At 43.0% G+C, this 16,405-nt stretch overlaps 1 protein-coding gene across 2 annotated transcripts; it reads left to right on the top strand.

The window, feature by feature from the left end:
• The first annotated feature begins 790 nt into the window (after positions 1 to 790).
• LOC139752144 (Y+L amino acid transporter 2-like) lies at positions 791 to 12,587 on the top strand. 2 transcript variants are annotated; one of them, XM_071668069.1, is made up of 9 exons: positions 791 to 1,429; positions 7,161 to 7,382; positions 8,868 to 9,093; positions 9,284 to 9,328; positions 9,813 to 9,936; positions 10,664 to 10,864; positions 11,453 to 11,602; positions 11,868 to 12,045; positions 12,405 to 12,587. In XM_071668069.1, exons 1-9 carry the CDS (start codon positions 895 to 897, stop codon positions 12,458 to 12,460), a joined length of 1,737 nt encoding a protein of 578 aa, XP_071524170.1. In that variant the 5' UTR covers positions 791 to 894; the 3' UTR covers positions 12,461 to 12,587. The 2 variants fall into 2 exon arrangements, with proteins under 2 accessions (XP_071524170.1, XP_071524171.1); XM_071668070.1 differs by lacking the exon at positions 11,453 to 11,602.
• The last annotated feature ends 3,818 nt before the right edge of the window (positions 12,588 to 16,405 follow it).

Raw genomic sequence — 16,405 nt, 5'->3', positions numbered from 1 at the left:
TACATATACATAAACAGAACAACATAGACACTTATACATACATATACATAAACAGAACAACATATACACATATACATATATATAAATGCACACACACAGACATATACACATATACACATGTACATATTCATACTCGCTTGCCTTCATCTGTTCTCGACGCCAACCCGCCCCACAGGAGACAATATCGCAACCCCCTCCCCACCCCCCCCCCCAACCCATTAGGGAGGAGCACCGGAAAAACAACAACAAAAAAAAAACGCCACGCTCGCCCACACTCACTCTCTCCAGAGAGAGAGAGAGAGAGAGAGAGAGAGAGAGAGAGAGAGAGAGAGAGACTGATTCTATTCTTAGAAACCCAGCAGAATTTTGACAAGTCTTAACAAAGGTCGATGACGTTCATATAAGTGCATTCATGTTACTTCTGAGGGAATCCAAATGTAGAACTAAACATCAAAAAACAAATAATTCATGGATAGACGTGAAGTCTGGCAGCCTTACATTGATTAACCTTGTTCATGCAAAGCTGCCTATCAACAAATATGTGAACATATATTCAACAAAGCCTAACACAAACAACAAGCGAGCATGAAATTCAATGCCAACTATAAGAAACACATGCATATGGATGACTGTGACCTCGGGATTGGCGTACATGTCATGAAAGAAAAACTATGGGAGGAAAGGCCATGAAACAAAAGCAATCGCTTAAACATCTGAAACCTACGCCAGGCAGCGATGCAGCTGGCAGGACTCCAACACCGATTTCACATAAACGAGGCACGTTCACGAGGATAGGGGGGAGATGAAGAACAGAGCTTAGCGAGGTAGCCAACCATTGCTTGCAACTTACATGCAGATATCGGACACCAAGGAACCAACTGGAAACCCGACGTCATGGATGTAGGGAAGGATAATCCGCCCTCAGCAGGACATCTGAGTTCCGACGTCATTCAGCAGAAGGATAAAGCTAACGTGAAGTTCCCTAGCACCGACGCAGGATCAATGTCTGAGCAAACCATACATGCAACAACTTCAAAGAGCCCAAATGACACCACCTCTCCTGACGTAGGAAACACCGATCATCCCCCTGTGCCACTCAGAAAAAAGATACGAAGTTTTTTCCAACGTACTGAAGAACAGAAAGAAGAGAAATCAGAGAAACCAGACACGCAAAGTCCGAGGCACACGCAGGAGAATTCAGATGATCGTGAAAAGAAAAGCGACAGTAGCCGCACTGGGCTTAGATTGAAGAGGGAGCTCGGGCTGCTGGACTGTGTGGGGATCATTGTGGGCAGCATCATCGGCACCGGTATCTTCGTGTCACCGAGGTCCGTCTTCCATTACACGGGCAGTGTGGGGATGTCCCTGGTGATGTGGGCGGCCACAGGGTTGTTGGCAATGATGGGTGCCCTCTCCTACACCGAGTTAGGTAAGTAATGTCGTGATCAACCAACCTGACCAATGTTTTCACACCAATGAGCCTTCTCGATCGTAGTTAACAGCGACACCGTGAAACGAGTACTTGTATTGATCACAGTAACATCGCCGAGTACCGTCGAACACAAGCACATTAATCAAAGCAAAAGCAGCGCCATGGAAGGGGATAACGACGACTTTGATAGTAGCTTATGACAAGACAACAAACTAATCTTCATTGGAAAGAGAAATCACAAATTCCCCATAGGTAAGATGTACAGTCACTTCAAATGAGATTAATCAATAATCATTCATTACCCTTAGTATCCCACGAAGTGACATATGTCCAATACCCTTCAGTATATGTTCTAACCAGTGCAAAATGAACAGATGAGATCACAGCGTATAGTCTATTCCCCTTAAAAACCATCTCATTTTCACATGTTTGATGTTGCTTTATTCTGTGCCTTGGTGAAGGGCGGTCCACAGAAGGATGAATACCAATGGATAAATATGTACATAATTCAAAAAATATATATATATATATATATAACTTGATAACCTCCGTGATACAGCCGTCACCGTTCTTAACCGTGAGGCGCTCATAGGTCGCCCAAGATCGAACGCATAGGTTACAGCAGTCAGTCCGCATCCGCCCCTAGAAGACTGAGCCTAATAGGGAATATCCTCACTTGGTCCCCTCCTCTGTTCCTTTTTTTTGGAAAAGTAAAAAAAAAAAAGGAAGGGGCGGATTTCCAGCCCCCTGCTCCCTCCCTTTTTAGTCGCCTTCTACGACACGCAAGGAATACCTGGGAAGTACTCTTTCTCCATAGTTGTTTAATTTGTTGATGGATGGGGTGGTTAAGGAGGCGAATGCAAAAGTGTTGGAGAGAGGGGCAAGTATGCAGTCTGTTCTGGATGAGAGGGCTTGGGAAGTGAGTCAATTGTTGTTCATTGATGATACATCACTGGTGGCTGATTCGGGTGACTGCAGAGTTTGGTGACTGAGTTTGGTAAAGTGTGTGAAAGAAGAAAGCTAAGAGTAAATGTGAAAAGAGCAAGGTAATTATTTGGCTCAGTTAATTGGGATGTAAGTTTGAATGGAGAAAAAATGGAGGAAGTGAAGTTTTTTAGAATCTGAGAGTGGATCTAACAGCGGATGGAACCATGGAAGCGTAAATCAGTCACAGGGTTGGGAGGGGGCGAAGGTTCTGGGAGCGTTGAAGAATGTGTGAGAGGCAAGAACGTTATCTAGCAGAGCAAAAATGGGTATGTTTGAAGAAATAGTGGTTCCAACAATTTTATATGGCTGCGAGGCATGGGCTATAGATAGGGTTCTGCGGAGGAGGGTAGATAAGTTGGAAATGAAATGTTTGAGAACAATATGTGGTGTGAGGTGGTTTGATCGAGTAAGTAATGAAAGGGTAAGAGACGTGTGGTAATAAAAAGAGTGTGGTTGAGAGAGCAGAAGAGGATATGTTGAAATGGTTTGGTCGCATGGAGAGAATGAGTGAGGAAAGATTGACAAAGAGGATATATGTGTCAGAGGTAGAGGGGCGAGGAGAAGCGGGAGACCAAATTGGAGGTGGAAGGATAGAGTGAAAAAGATTTTGAACGATCGGGGCCTGAACATACAGGAGAGTGAAAGGCGTGCAAGGAACAGAGCGAATTGGAACGGTGTGATATACTGGGGTCGACGTGCTGTCAATTGATTGAACCAGGGCATATGAAGCGTCTGGGGTAAACCACGGAAAGATCTGTGGGGCCTGCATGTGGAAAGGGAGCTGAGGTTTCGGTGCATTATACATGGCAGCTAGAGACTGAGTGTGAACGAACGTGGCCTTTTTGTCTTTTCCCAGCGTTACCTCGCTGAATGAAGAGGGGGGGGGGGGGGGGTTGGATGCTATTTCATGTATGGCAGGGTGGCGACGAGAATGGATGAAGACAGCAAGTATGAATATGTACATATGTATATATGTATATGTCTATGTATGTATATGTATGTATTCGTTGAAATGTATAGGTACGTATATGTGCATGTGTGGGCGTTTATGTATATACACGTGTATGTGGGTGGGTTCGACCACTCTTCGTGTTTCCTTGCAGTGCTTCGCTACTTCGCTAACCCGGGAGACGGTGATTAAGTATAATCAAAATCACAAAGACAGCAGTGAGACGGGTCTTAACTAATCCCAGTGGAATGCAGGTGGACAGTGAGATTCAGTAATGTGACTCGACGAGTCAAGACTTTTCTCCCCTTACATGGTATGTGGACAGGGGTTGCTCTGAGGGATGCTTTTTCAAAATCATTAAAGTTAACAAATAAAGCTGAGAACACATAGTGACTGTACCTTGAAACACGGTAGAAAACACACACACACACACACACACACACATACAAACATTGACCTTTATACTTTTCTTCTTCTTGTTTCCTTTCCTCCCCCTTCCTTTGTCTGTTGCGAACATCACACACACTTTCAGGGACGTTACACCAAAGACCCGCCGATTTCGAACACGAATTCACAATGTCGGGATCATTTTACCGGTAGTTTACTTCTCTCTCGTAACCTACACTCATTCTTTTCATGAGAGAGAGAGAGAGAGAGAGAGAGAGAGAGAGAGAGAGAGAGAGAGAGAGAGAGAGAGAGAGAGAGAGAGAGAGAGAGAGAGAGAGAGAGAGAGAGAGAGAGACGCGCGAGCGTGATCAGGTGGACTGGGAGTGAAAGTGAACAACCTTCAGCATGGCTTGGCCTTGTACGTGTACTGCAAGGTGAGTATCGACCGCTGCAGTTCTATCGAGGGAGCCTGTTACCAGGGGGGCCTTCCTTTAGGTTGTCTTTTTGAGGATCTGTGAACCATTTTACTCCGCCTTCTCTGAGTTCAAGTAGAATATAGATCTCTCTCTCTCTCTCTCTCTCTCTCTCTCTCTCTCTCTCTCTCTCTCTCTCTCTCTCTCTCTCTCTCTCTCTCTCTCATAGGGTGGTTAGAGGAGAGGAAGAAGATATGACGTAGGAGAAACGATAGTTCGAAGAGGAAGGGAAGGCTTAAGTGTGTACAGGTGTATGGCATGAGGTTTTCTATGCACGTGAGTAACTACCTGAAAGCGTGTTTCTCGTGCCTTATTCATATACCCCAGGTAGACTGTGTGTGTGTGTGTGTGTGTGTGTGTGTGTGTATTGGTTATCTTTAGTTATCTGAAGCAGATTCACTAAAATAAACATCATGACGCGGATGGCGTAACCACTTGTTAAATGGTTACGCCGTTCACTATCTGTTCTCTTGCCCGCACTGATGGAAAAAAAAAAATTTACGTTGATTTACATGTGAACATTACATATTCTGATATATGTACATATTTTTCTTGTCCGCCGTTCGCTTTCTCTTATACAACTCCCAACCATTTGCACTCCTTCCTTGTAAGTACCGCCCAAACGCTTCTCTTTATCCTTTCACTAACACCCTACTTCTTCATCCCATTACTCGCTATCCTTTTTAATCTCACCCCCCCCCCTCTCATTTCGCATACCACATACCTCTTGCACATGCCATCACTGCTTCCCTTAATACATCCCACTCTTTACCCACTCCTCTCACTTCATTTCCTCTCACCTTTTGCCATTCTACAATCAATCTTTCCTGTTATTTCTTCACACAAGTCTCCTTTCAATATTCACTTACTCTCACCACTCTCGTCTCTCCGACATAGTCTCCTCTTTTTCAAAAACCTCCACAAATCTTCACCTTCGCCTCCACGAGATAGTAATCACACATCCCACAAGCTGCCACTCTCAGCACATTTACATAAATACATAATCCAATCATGCCCACTGACCATCTCTTCTACTCACATACGTACACTTATGTATATCTCTCTTTTTAAACCAGGTATTCCCAATCACCAGTCTTTTCTCAGCATACAACTCCACAAGCTCTTCACTATTTCCATTCATAAAACTGAACACCCCGTACACACCAATTATACCCTCAACTGCCACACTACTTACCTTCGCATTTAAATCACCCATCACTCACACCCGGTCCCGTGCACCAAATCTGCTGACATACTTAACTGTTCCCAAATCACTCGCATCATGATCTTTCTTTTCATGGCCAGGTGTATAAGCACCAATGATCACCCATCTCTCACTATCCACTATATATATATATATATATATATATATATATATATATATATATATATATATATATATATATATATATATATATATATATATATACGTCTTGCATTTGACGGCGTAAACACTCCCAATTGTTGCATGCATGATTTGGCCTACTATTTATTAAGGTCTTACTGATAGTGTTATTGTACTGGAAAACAACATTACAAGCACTGTTTATTAGAACATAGATTAGCCAAGTTGGGAGAATAGGGCAACACTAGATATTTAGACATCCTTATTTGTCACATTTTTGTTACAAGAAGCATAAAATGTCTTCCTAGCTTTCCAGTAACCTTTGCTCACAAACCAATTGCTATATCATAACTGCCTAAAAATACGTCTTATATGACTACATTCGTCCACCAGGTCTATGGGATCACATATCTGTAGTGCTCTTAAAAACACAGACATTTTTATAGGAAGGCTTCCTGTAGATTTTAAAGGACAAATAATCAGCATCTCTAGTTATCAACGCATCAAGAAAAGGTAGTTTGTCTTCTGTTTCCCATTCAATTTTGAATTTGATTTTACATCGTCAGGACTGAGTACAGATGGGCAGACCCAGAATACATTATACCAGCCGCCACCAGGCGAGGCTACCAAATAAATAAAGAACAAGTGAAGGGATTAAGGCACAGGTCACCCTCGACGCCCTCACCTCTCTCAAGTTACAAAGTCAACTTAAACTCTGAAGCGGGAAAGATATTCAAAATTATTTTTTTCACTCATAATGTTGTCTGATTCTTATAAGCCAACACTGAGATTCATGTTATGTTTCATAGTATGTTTTATATGTTTCATATTGTTTCATAAGAGACGACTCAACAATATTTCACTTCCTTACAGAGGTACTGTGAGCCATAACACTGCTCCAGTCAGTTTCATGACCAAATCCTTTGAGGTGGATAAATAAGGCAATGTTTCCTTGATCATAACTAACACTATTTCCCGGTTAACCTTGATACTGAGAACCTTACCAGTTTGACCATTGTCAATCACTCTTTACAAAACTTTTGAAAAAACTTTCCCTAACATTATTATTGCTTAAGACTACATTGATATCAAAAAAGCAACATTAAGCAAGTTTTCACAGTGGGAAGCATGCAATACTCATATATGGGCCCCTGGAAATCTAAAATCCGATTACGAACCAGCTCTCGAATCGAATCATCTTTAGATATCTGAATCAAATCCAATCTCAAATCAAATTTGGAATTACCTTACAGATATACTATGGCTTCCGGACTGAAACCTCATATGATGCAGATCAATTCTTTTCTTTTTTCTTTTCTTCTTTCGCGAGCATTTGCTGCAACATGCACCGCCGTGTGTCAAGCATTGTTTGTTAATCTCTCGAATTCCATTTGTGGAATAAATAACGAGCAGATCAAGTGAACGCTATTGCCTACCATGAACAGGTTGTGCTATCCTCTTCCCAATACAGGAGAGAGCCATCAATACAGTCCACCATTGGCTCTCTTAAAGAAGAGAGAAAAAAAAAAAACGACAGAGCCGCTGCGTCGTGACTCCTCATCTTCGTTCCTCTTGCCCCTCCCGCAGGCACAATGATTCCCAAGAGTGGCGGGAGCATCACCTACCTCTACGAGGCGTACGGCCCCTTCCCTGCCTTCCTAGAGGTCTGGATGGGGGTTGTGATCTTCATCCCGGCAACGAGAGCCATCGCGGCCCTCTCCTTCGCCCACTACATCCTTCAGCCTTTCTTCCCAGATTGCCAGGAACCGCCACAGTCGGCCCTCCGGATTGTTGGGATACTCCTGATACGTGAGTGTCTTATGCACGAGTATATATATCATCCCTGGGGTTAGGGGAGAAAGAATACTTCCCACGTATTCCCTGCGTCTCGTAGAAGGCGACTAAAAGGGGAGGGAGCGGGGGGCTGGAAATCCTCCCCTCTCGTTTTTTTTTTTTTTTTTTGATTTTCCAAAAGAAGGAACAGACAAGGTGGCCAGGTGAGGATATTCCCTCAAAGGCCCAGTCCTCTTTTCTTAACGCTACCTCGCTAACGCGGGAAATGGCGAATAGTATGAAAGAAAAAAGATATATATATATATATATATATATATATATATATATATATATATATATATATATATATATATTGTGTATGAAGTACTGTATGGGCGCCAGGTCAGAGCTCCTTGGTATACACGCACATTGTGGAAATATTTTGGTCAGTTGTTGTTGTGTGTGTGTGTGTGTGTGTGTGTGTGTGTGTGTGTGTGTGTGTGTGTGTGTGTGTGTGTGTGCTATAATATTGTTATTCTGTAAACATATGGATGTATTGTGAGTATATGGCTCATGATATAAGGGTATGCTCTCACCATACACAGTACAGGTCACACAGTTCAGTAACATCCAGAATCATCAGTCGTCCTGTGAGAGTATGGTTAAGAAAACAAAAACCAAACTTAGCTTTAAAAAAAGATTTCCCTCTTCTTATTACCATCAAATAATGAATATCATAACTCAAGATTATCAATTATCATCAAATCATGACGAATATCATGACTAAAGATTATTAATATTGTGAAATGAAAAGCTGTTTTTATCCACATTTCTCGACCTCACATGACCTTTCCAGATACATTCTGAAAACACAATTATGGACTCTGTATGTCGAGGGATTGTGAACTTCAACGCCTCACACAAATCATCGCGGGTATGAGTTTCTTCATTTACGGAAAAGGGGGGAAAAATAAATTTTTGGACGCCATCATTCTTGTGTGAAGAAAAATATATCTTTTTTTTTTTCCAAACTAGCCCTGTTTCAGTCAGTGTTCACAGAGAGCAGCACACACACATATATTTCCCTCTGTAGATGACCCACACAATCCACACCAAATATTTGTGAGCTGGTCAGTTCTGTCTGTGTGACAAGGTTTGGGAATCTCTTGGCAGCGAGCGTGAAGATATTCCCACCCACCCATCACTTATATGTGACTATCGCTGGCATTTTGACGCATGGGTAATACAGCTTATGTGGTGCCAAATTATGGTGATGGTTTCTGTAACAGTACCCTCAGCTTTCCCGGCTCTACTACCTTGTCTGAGCCTCACATGTGCCCTCCCGATTATGATGCGATATCCCTATAATCCTAAAAACTCATCACGAAATTTTGCGCAGGATTATATGTAATTTACGTTTTTGTGATGACTAATGAATGCTAATTAATCTTAAGCATTATTCAGGACGTCCCCTCCCCGCCCATGCCTAATGTTTCTGTGGCATTACACACGTCTTTCCAGTTCTGCTGACGTGGATCAACACGAAGAAGGTGAAGTGGGCCACGACGGTACAGGACGTGCTTGCCTTCACGAAGGTGCTGGCCCTCATCATGATCATTGTCGTAGGTTTGAACCATCTGGCACGGGGGCGCTCCAAGAACTTCGATGACCCAATGGCTGGCACCAACTGGGACCCGAGCCTCCTAGCCACAGCTTTCTACCACACAGGTTTCGCCTATAGCGGATGGTAAGGAAGAGAGAGAGAGAGAGAGAGAGAGAGAGAGAGAGAGAGAGAGAGAGAGAGAGAGAGAGAGAGAGAGAGAGAGAGAGAGAGAGAGAGAGAGAGAGAGAGAGAGAAGGATATTGTTGACAACTTAAAAGATTAATCCTCCCAAAGTCTGAATGATTATATTCTAATCATACCAATCGTATTTCAGGAGCTCTCTCAATTCCATCATGGAGGAAGTGAAGAACCCGTGCAGGTATGTAGAATATGACACACAAACACACAAAAAAATATCTATATTGTCTTGATATAAACAAAAAGAAAATTGCCTGGATCAGTTTAAAAGGGGGACGAGCTTTTGCAAACACGCGAAAAAAGCTCTCCTAAATTGCCGGAGGCTTCCAGCTTTGACGCGGGACATGTGGGCGAATGATAAAAGTGTAATGCAGTTACTATTGTATGTATATATGCAGCAACACACACACACACACACACACACACACACACACACACACACACATCAATAAAATGAGGTGGCACACTGTAGTCTGACGTACGAATCACAAAATACGGCGTATGTTAGAATGTACTTTAGTCAAGCAGACTTGTGTTAACCCCCCCACCCACCCCCAACCCCCACCCACCCACTCCAACTATCCTTGGGACCTTTATCCCATTCTGTTTTTCCGTCTGGGTCATACGACAGAGGGTTAATCATTTCCCGTTTTCCTTTGCGTCAGGAACATGCCTCTGGCCATTGCCATTTCACTCGTCTTCATCACTGTGGTCTACATCCTCACCAATGTCGCCTACTTCGCAGTGCTGAGCACACAGCAGATGTTATCTTCCACTGCTCTGGCTGTGGTGAGTACCTGAGGTGGTGGTGTTTATAATGATGATGATGTGGTGGTGGTGGTTGTGATATGATACAGTGCATTACACGATCATTGGACGCTGTGGGTGTGTTTAGTATTGTGTGTGTGTGTGTGTGTGTGTGTGTGTGTGTGTGTGTGTGTGTACCGGAGAGATTAGACTTGGATATAATCTGAATGATTAGTTTCTATGTCTTTCTTTGTGCTTTGTGAACTGGGATGGGTCGTCGCTGTGGCTTTTGGTCATCTGGGCCTTTATGGCTATCAGTTGTTAGGGTCATTAACGCCGCCAACGTCATCGTAACATATTGCACACTCCTGATCATCTTCAAGTGTTCATGATGATAATTCAAAGACTATACACACGCGCTCCACCTACATGTGCATATCCCCCGTTGCGAGGGTGTTCAACGTTGCGAGATATGTTGTGACAAACGGCACATGGGTTGATGATGGTGAATGTAATGAGTAGAAAGACTAGAGTCTTAACATTTTGACTTCGTGTGATGACTGCTTAACGGGGTAAAGGATTTACAGGCGTGTTTCCCCAGTCTCTTACCCTTGTATATATGTGACATATCTTTACTTTTATACGTGTGCAAACACACACACACACACAGCCTATGCCAGGTACCCGTTTGTGTAAACATATAATCACCACCAGAACCCAAAACATCCTCTCCTGCAGAAGGAGTAACTCACGCCCTTTGTGTCCACAGACCTTCGGCAATCTTGTTCTAGGTGTGATGGCGTGGATAATCCCAATCTCCGTGGCCTGTTCAACAGGCGGGAGCCTCAACGGCTCCATCTTTGAATCGTCCAGGGTGCTCTTCGTCAGCGCAAGACGCGGTCATCTCCCGAAGGTGCTCACTCTCGTCCACGCCCATAACTACACCCCCATCACTTCTCTTGTTTTCATGGTTAGTCATTTGTGGGTATTAGTTTACCACGTTCCTGAGCGTAACATGAACATGCTTTAAGAGGTTCCCTGCAAATTAGACCATTTTAGAGGCCTGACATGTCTCAGAAACCCATTTTTTTTTTTTTCATAATCTTTCTCGCGAAACAAGAGGTGTTGTACAAGACCGTAGAATGCGTAGTCGTGCTCTAATTAATCATCAGCAACATCACAACAATGGGAACTGCTACAGAATACCTATTAATGGTTATGACATCTGATAAGACTGATTCGCTAAAACGTTTCTGCCGATAGCGTACTCAATCCACTCTGCCAGGTTTCGTAGATGTAGAATACCTGGTGATCTCACCTCAGTGAAAACATAAGCAGAATGTGATCGAACTGCAAAAAGTACCTCTGACTTTAACGAATGTAAACATAGTGAGTAAGTGAAGCGAAACTCCTTCATTTGTCAAACCTTATTTTAGGCACCCGAGAATGAATCGACATTAGATACCGACACCTTTGGCCTAAGACAATGGAATCGCTGTCGGGTCTGAACTGCCATCCCCTTGTCTACTGCAATTACTCTCCAGTTTCTGAATTCTAGGCCTGCATCTCCATGACCATGTTCATCACCTCGGACGTCAGAGTGCTGATCAACTACACCGGCTTCTCCGGGAACTTAATCGGTCTCTTGAGCCACAGTACTTTCTTCTGGTTCCGGATCAAGCAACCGGAGCGCCACAGACCCTTCAAGGTGACCCATAGTAATTCTCTTTTTTTTTCTTCTTCTTTTTGCTTCTACGTGCATACCGGTGTTGTAATGGTTCTCAACCGGGAACCGAAAGAAATTTAAGAGTCAGATGAACAGAACGAAGTCTGAGGAAAGGTGGGAACCCATCAAACTGTTTGTCCTTCTTAACGTGACTTTCGTCACACACTGAACTCTGGCGCAAAGTGACTGAATCATAATGATGAGTTTGAGGTCCGTCTCGCTTCTATCGGTGTCTCCCTTCCCGCAGGTGTGGCTCTGCTTCCCAATCCTGTACTTCATCACCTCGGTGTTCCTGACGGTGTTCCCGGTAATAGATCGGCCGATGGAGATTGTGATGGCCTTGGTCATCATCGCTTCAGCTCTTCCTGTCTACTACCTGGCCATCCATCGCCCCAACAAGCCCAAGACGCTGGTCCATGCAATGGGTCAGTCACCTGCGCAATCTTACCTAGTTATAAGACTTTGAAAATACAGAGGTTGATTATGTCGAGGCCTAAGTTCATGAAGCATACGAGAGGGTTTATTGGCAAGATCTCTCATGAGATGACCTTTTTTTTTTTAATTCATCAACTACGATAAATGAATCACAAATTCCGCGCGTGGATTAACCTCAAACCTTCAACGGCTGGTGGGTAAAGAACTGAACACATCAGCATCATTAAAAATGATTTTGTTACCCATATTAGAATAGTCGATTCTATAAAATGTAACACAGGGCGTTCCCTCAAGTAAGGAGGGTTATTTGTAACTATGATAATTTTCTCTTCTCTCTTTCTTTTTCCAGACCGAGTATCGCACGTGTGCCAATTACTGTTCAATGCAGTACCTCAGGGAAACTGAAAGCAAGACCAGGTGATGACATGAAGTAGCTGTGTGTATTTAATGTACAACCGAGATGGGTTTGTAGTGAGAGGCTGCCAGTAGGAGTGGCAGCCGACCTAAGAGTTAATATTCATGGGAGAAGATATACCAGATTTTATAACTACTCCCCATCTTCGCCGTTTGCCATAGATTGGCCCTCTTCTCCATCCACCTCCTTCTCTCTATTCTAAAAAGACGGAGGTGTAGATGTATGCATTCTGTTTTCTAACTTCATCTCAGTGGAGGAACCTTGGAGAGAGAGAGAGAGAGAGAGAGAGAGAGAGAGAGAGAGAGAGAGAGAGAGAGAGAGAGAGAGAGAGAGAGAGAGAGAGAGAGCAGGCAAGTGTGGTAATGAGAGCGCGAGCTTTCCACAGTCGGTTTAGGAATTCTCCACGGTCAATGAACAGGCCATCCACAGTGGGCAAAAGAGAATATCCAAACTATTTGGGTACCAGCCATTTTTTCACAGTGGGTGTGCAAATCTTCGCGGGAGATTTCCAAATTGCAAGAGTTTTTTCGCAACTCATGCAAGAATTCTTGCATATTTATATATATATATATATATATATATATATATATATATATATATATATATATATATATATATATATATATATATATATATATATGAAGGGGTGAATTTACGAAGAACAAACATAATTCGGTACGTGCCGGAATCATTGCTATTAATCTCACAGATTAATGAAGTATAAGAGCCTTTTCTGAAATGGGTGCAATATTGTACAGTCTGACTTTGAAATGACATCGTTTTCTAAAAAGCTTTGTCAACAGGTTTTTGAAAAAATATATATCTACTTTACCTGTATCCGCAGTGATAGCTTTTTTTCCTCTTTCTTTTTTATTTCTTTTCTTCGTCTTATCTGGAGAGGGCGATCACCTGAGCGGAAGACATCAACACGGGAAGACTCCAGGCTGGAGAGCATCCTGAGGATCAAGGAAGAAAAGAGACGTCAGTGCTACGCGGCCTCTTGGCCCACCTGTGTCTGCTGGTTATATATATATATATATATATATATATATATATATATATATATATATATATATATATATGTCACAATGACCCCCACACCAACTCTGTGTGTGGGCTAACACGGGTTCCAACACCCCTGAAAAGCCTTAGGTGTGGTTGCCTCTTGGCAACGCACGTGCGATAGCGACCTCAAACCCTCCTCACCAGGACCCTAAACAGTAGAACAGCACAAGGCCAGTCCCTCAGAACCCGACAACGCCCGTAGTCGCAACCAGGACGGAAGACTCTACCTCAATGCGTTCGATGAAGGTCCCAACACCTTCTCGGCCTTTCACTGGGTCACCATCATCTCCGTCATCATGGGACAGAGTGTCGACGTAAGTGCTTCTCCGGAACACCAGTCACGATTGTGAACTATCCCATCAATGATGATATATTTGTTATCTCTTAGACTTTAGAAATTAAGGTCAAGGGGAAAGGGGAGGAACGCTTTGGTATCTTTTTTTTTTCTTCTTTAATCATACCACCAGTGCGCGTACCGCACAAGCTATGATGATCTAGAACCCACATATCTTAGCGAAGGTGTGTGTCCGGGCTGGAACCGTTTCACAGGCAGAGGTGAGGAAGGTAGTTTACTAGCTCACTATGGGGGGAAATCGCGTGAGACTACCGAAAGGTTATGATCCACAGGGCTGTTTCGGATTACATCACGTTAAGACTATTTTTCGGCTCAGTTTGGCTGCTCGAGTTATATATGACAACAAGTTAAGGCATGATAAGCTTGAGAATACTGTCATATTAGTTCATGCTACCTTAGTATGTTTGATCTAATCAAAAGTGACAGTAAGAAGATATTACTTAGTAACCATAGACACTTGACATAAATGAATAGAAGGATTTTTCCCAATACAGTCCCATTTCGTCTTGCTGGACACTCATTTCCATACAACAGCACTAGCCACTCTAGCCACTAACCCCTACCTCACACTTCACTGAATTTTACTCACAGACCCCTACACCCCCGACAAATATAATACAGACAAAGCACATACACACTGGAATAGCCCGACAAGCACTAAAAAAAAAAAAAAAAAAGAGTCCCCCAAGCACTCAAATTCTTTTTCACTACTTCCTTCCATCTACAGTTTTGTCTTCCTTCTTCTCCCTGTCTCCTCCACTTTCGACACATTTGTCTTCCTTGTCAACCTCTTTTCAATCTCTCCATATGTCCAAACCATTTCAGCACAATTACGGCCCCTATTTTTGAATCATCGGCAAATTTAATCGTTAATCTATTTAACGAACAGGAGCGGCCCAAGACTTACTCCTAAGGAACACCACAGGTTACATAGCCTCAGGCCGATGTAACTCCAGTGATGCACACCCTGTGTTTTCTGTCAGCCACGCCCTAATCCCACACCACCTTCACTGATTGGTCGTCTGACCTCACCCCACCTTCATCTGCTTCCAACCAACCAACATAAGCAAGTTATCTACGTGCGTAGCTCCGCAAAGTTGGCCTTACGAAAGTCGGGAACGAACATTCCACTGTCCTCCTACCTCAACTTCATCTATAGAGTTATTTGCATTTGTCAGTAACAAATATAAAATGTTATCACCCTCCCCCTCGGAAATGTGTTGTGACAGAAAACAATCTTGGACTGTCTCCCATAAATTCCTCTGACTCAACATCTCCCGCATCATCTTCCCAGTTAATTGTAATAAAGTTGAAGTCACCTGGAATACACACATTTTCATCACATGCCTTCCAAATTTCGTCCCATAAAAATTTCCCCCCTCAGACTATCTAATCTTGGTGGGGTCTGTATATATTACTCCTAATAATAATCTTTCATTGGTTTCATCAATTTCAAATGTGTGTGTGTGTGTGTGTGTGTGTGTGTGTGTGTGTGTGTGTGTGTGTGTGTGTGTGTATGTGTGTGTGTGTGTGTGTGTGTGAGAACTTAATACTGTGAATGCGTATCTGGAACCAACGTGTCTTCCAATGCATCTTAAAGTCTGTGCACATGTCATTAGTGATGTGGTGCAGCAAATACTCATAAACTCACTTGTAAGATTAGCGAGCTACCACCAGTCAGTCATTCTCATCTACCTGTCTTCTGTCTCCTAGAAAGTTACTCGTACCTTGATCTCCTTACCTGCGTCAAGTCAACCGTTTGGTGTCAGTTCTTCGCATTACAGGACTGGGTCTTAGGCAATCATATGAGCACCTTAGAGATCAAGTTCGTTGTTAGACATCTGTCTCCTCAATGCTGGTCAGTGATGTGGATGCTTTTTTTTTTTCGAAAAATCACTTGCACCTTTTCTTCAATTCTGAACAGTTCTTGACTAGTTTGACAGAAGACTGGTTTATTTTTCTCTCCCTCACCGTTAGACGGGAGTGTGTCTTCCTTGTTGGCTCTCTTCGTGTCTCTCAGCAGCCATCACAACCAAACTTGCAAAAAAACATCAAACTAGCCACCCGGGACTCGTCAGGAAGGCTGTGAACGAAGGCATCGTCAGCGTGGACAACTCACAAGTGTGGCTTTTAAACAACAACAATTGTTCTGAAGTTTAAGCGCCTTACATATGCAAACTGTCAGAGAACAACAACCACTGAATCACTTGTACGAAATATAACTTTTGGGTGGGTTGGGCCATTCCTCATCTGCTTCCTTGCGCTACCTCCCTGACGTGGGAGACGGCAATTAAGTATAATTAATTAATATATCATGTTTCACTGAATATAATAGCCAATTCACCATATAGCAGTATCTTGCTGATGTTCTCTCTTAACGAATCTCTTATACTGCTCAGTTAGCTTACCAAGAAGCTGGCCAGAGCTCATAGTAGGGATATGAACTCCTAACTGACTATGTTTGCAGATGATGCTAAAGCAGTGAGAGGAATGAAAAGCAAAGAGGACTGACTGC

The sequence above is a fragment of the Panulirus ornatus genome, chromosome 12 (genome assembly GCF_036320965.1).
Source record: "Panulirus ornatus isolate Po-2019 chromosome 12, ASM3632096v1, whole genome shotgun sequence".
NCBI classification, from domain to species: domain Eukaryota; kingdom Metazoa; phylum Arthropoda; class Malacostraca; order Decapoda; family Palinuridae; genus Panulirus; species Panulirus ornatus.
Note: the sequence above shows the minus strand (reverse complement) of the source record. Positions and strands in the feature narration are given on the sequence as shown.

Excerpts from the sequence above, each read along its gene's own strand:
- LOC139752144 (XM_071668069.1), top strand. The coding sequence starts at position 895 with ATGGATGTAGGGAAGGATAATCCGCCCTCAGCAGGACATCTGAGTTCC. Across the intron at positions 1,430-7,160 it reads CCTCTCCTACACCGAGTTAG|GCACAATGATTCCCAAGAGT; the intron begins GTAAGTAATGTC and ends CCCCTCCCGCAG. Across the intron at positions 10,865-11,452 it reads TCACTTCTCTTGTTTTCATG|GCCTGCATCTCCATGACCAT; the intron begins GTTAGTCATTTG and ends TCTGAATTCTAG.